At 45.1% G+C, this 1,958-nt stretch overlaps 1 protein-coding gene across 1 annotated transcript; it reads right to left on the bottom strand.

Moving 5' to 3' along the window:
• Positions 1-484: 484 nt before the first annotated feature.
• On the bottom strand, positions 485-1,616 carry LOC100406102 (olfactory receptor 5A1). Its single transcript, XM_008990488.6, has one exon. The coding sequence runs from the start codon at positions 1,613-1,615 to the stop codon at positions 659-661; it is 957 nt and encodes a 318-aa protein (XP_008988736.1). The 5' UTR covers position 1,616; the 3' UTR covers positions 485-658.
• Positions 1,617-1,958: the final 342 nt, after the last annotated feature.

The raw sequence follows: 1,958 nt of genomic DNA, 5'->3' as shown, positions 1-1,958 counted from the left end.
AATGTTTGATCGGCTAAGCTTCTTGTTCTTGTAATTTACCTTAACTACACACAGTATATCTTTTCGGATTCTGCCATATGTCAGTAACAAGAGTTACATACTTGTACTACTTTTGGGCTATTTTTTGTTGAGTGCAGAGTGCAGCATTTGGGCAGACTGTGGGCTCTGGAGTCAGGAAGACCTTGGTGTGAAATCAGAGAACTGCCCTCTCCTTCGTGACCCTGAGCAAGTTAGTTTTCCTTGCTGACACACTGTTTCCTTATTTTGTAACATAGAAATAGTGCGATGTGTGTTTTAGTACTGCATTGAGTATTTAGTTAAATAACTTTTGTGCCTGGGGCATATTAACTGTCCAATAAAGGCTAGTTATTATGATTTTTGTGAAAATAGGCTATTCTGGGGAGGTTATTGTTTTTTATTTGTTTTTTTGTTTTTGTTTTTTCCTGAAGAAATTCCTTCTCCTTTTTGGCTATCTATGGCCTATGGCACGGTCAGTAGGCAAGTGACCATGAGGAAGAGTGACAGGAACGTGGAGGGAATAGTCTCCACTTTCAGATAAGAGCACCAAATGTCTTCCTTGACTGAGGCAGAGGTGGAGGTGAAGCCTTGGATAGTTTAATTCTCCAGCAGTTTGGATAAATAAGTTTCTACGCATGACCTAAGAAAACACTTTCTTTTTGTCCAACACCTTCCACAGGGCATTCTTGATCTCTTTGTTCCTCAAACTGTAAATGAGAGGATTCAGCATGGGGATCACCAATGAATAGAACACAGACACTACTTTGTCCCTGCCTGGCGAGTAGCTGGAGCTGGGTCGCAGGTACATGAAAAGGGCCGTCCCAAACAGCAGAGTCACCACCATCAGGTGCGAGGAGCACGTACTGAAGGCTTTCCATTGGCCCTCTGCTGAAGGGATCTTCAGGACGGCAGATACTATGTAACCATAGGATAAAAGGAGGTGGAGGAATGATGTCCCCCCAACAGCGACCACCACGAGGAAATTCACCACTTGACTGAGGAAGGTGTCAGAGCAAGACAGAGCTAGGATTGGTGGGAGGTCACAGAAGAAGTGGTTGATGACGTTGGGTCCGCAAAAGTGAAGCCTAAATATGGAGCTTGCCTGGATCAGGGAGCTCAGGAAGCCACCAACATATGCCCCAACCACCATGCGTGTACAGAGGCCCTGGGACATGATGGTGGTGTAGAGAAGGGGGCTGGAGATGGCTGCATATCGGTCGTATGCCATAGCAGCCAAAAGAAGGCACTCAGTCAGACCCATGCCGACAAAGAAAAAAAACTGAGCAGCACAGCCCGCAAATGATATTGTCTTCTGCTCCCAGAAGAAGTCAGTGAGCATCTTGGGAGCCACAGCAGAGGAGTAGCAGATGTCAATGAAAGATAAGTTGCTTAGGAAGAAGTACATGGGTGTGTGCAGATGGGTGTTACCTCTGATCAGAAGTATGAGGGCCAGGTTCCAGGCTAGGGTCACAAGGTAGATGCCCAGGAAGGTCACAAAGAGGAGGGCCTGCAGTTCTGGATGGTCTGTGAATCCCAGGAGGATAAACATTGTCACTGATGAGCTGTTACAGGCCTTGGTTATGGACATGCTTCTCATGGACCACAAGGACAAGATACAGATCTGAGATAGTAATGACAGTCCACATTACAGGTGGTATTAGGAGATAATTACAAAATGTATGAAAGCGAGGGCAGAGGATTACAGGTTATAGCTTTATGCAAAGACTCTCTTTTTCTCAGCCTCTCTCTCTCTCTCTCTCTCTCTCTCACTCACTCAAAGAAGCCAATTGCAGTCATCATCTTAAACATTTAGGCAGTATAGTGTAGCTGATCTGAGTTTAAACTTTGGATCCAAAATCCAAAAGTTAAGGAGGCAGGTGATATGAGTTTAAACTAGGGATTTCGGGTCCAAAGTTTAAACTCGTATCACCTGCCTCCTC

This window comes from Callithrix jacchus, chromosome 10 (genome assembly GCF_049354715.1).
Source record: "Callithrix jacchus isolate 240 chromosome 10, calJac240_pri, whole genome shotgun sequence".
Classification (NCBI taxonomy): domain Eukaryota; kingdom Metazoa; phylum Chordata; class Mammalia; order Primates; family Cebidae; genus Callithrix; species Callithrix jacchus.
This window is presented reverse-complemented; position numbering and strand designations above follow the sequence as displayed.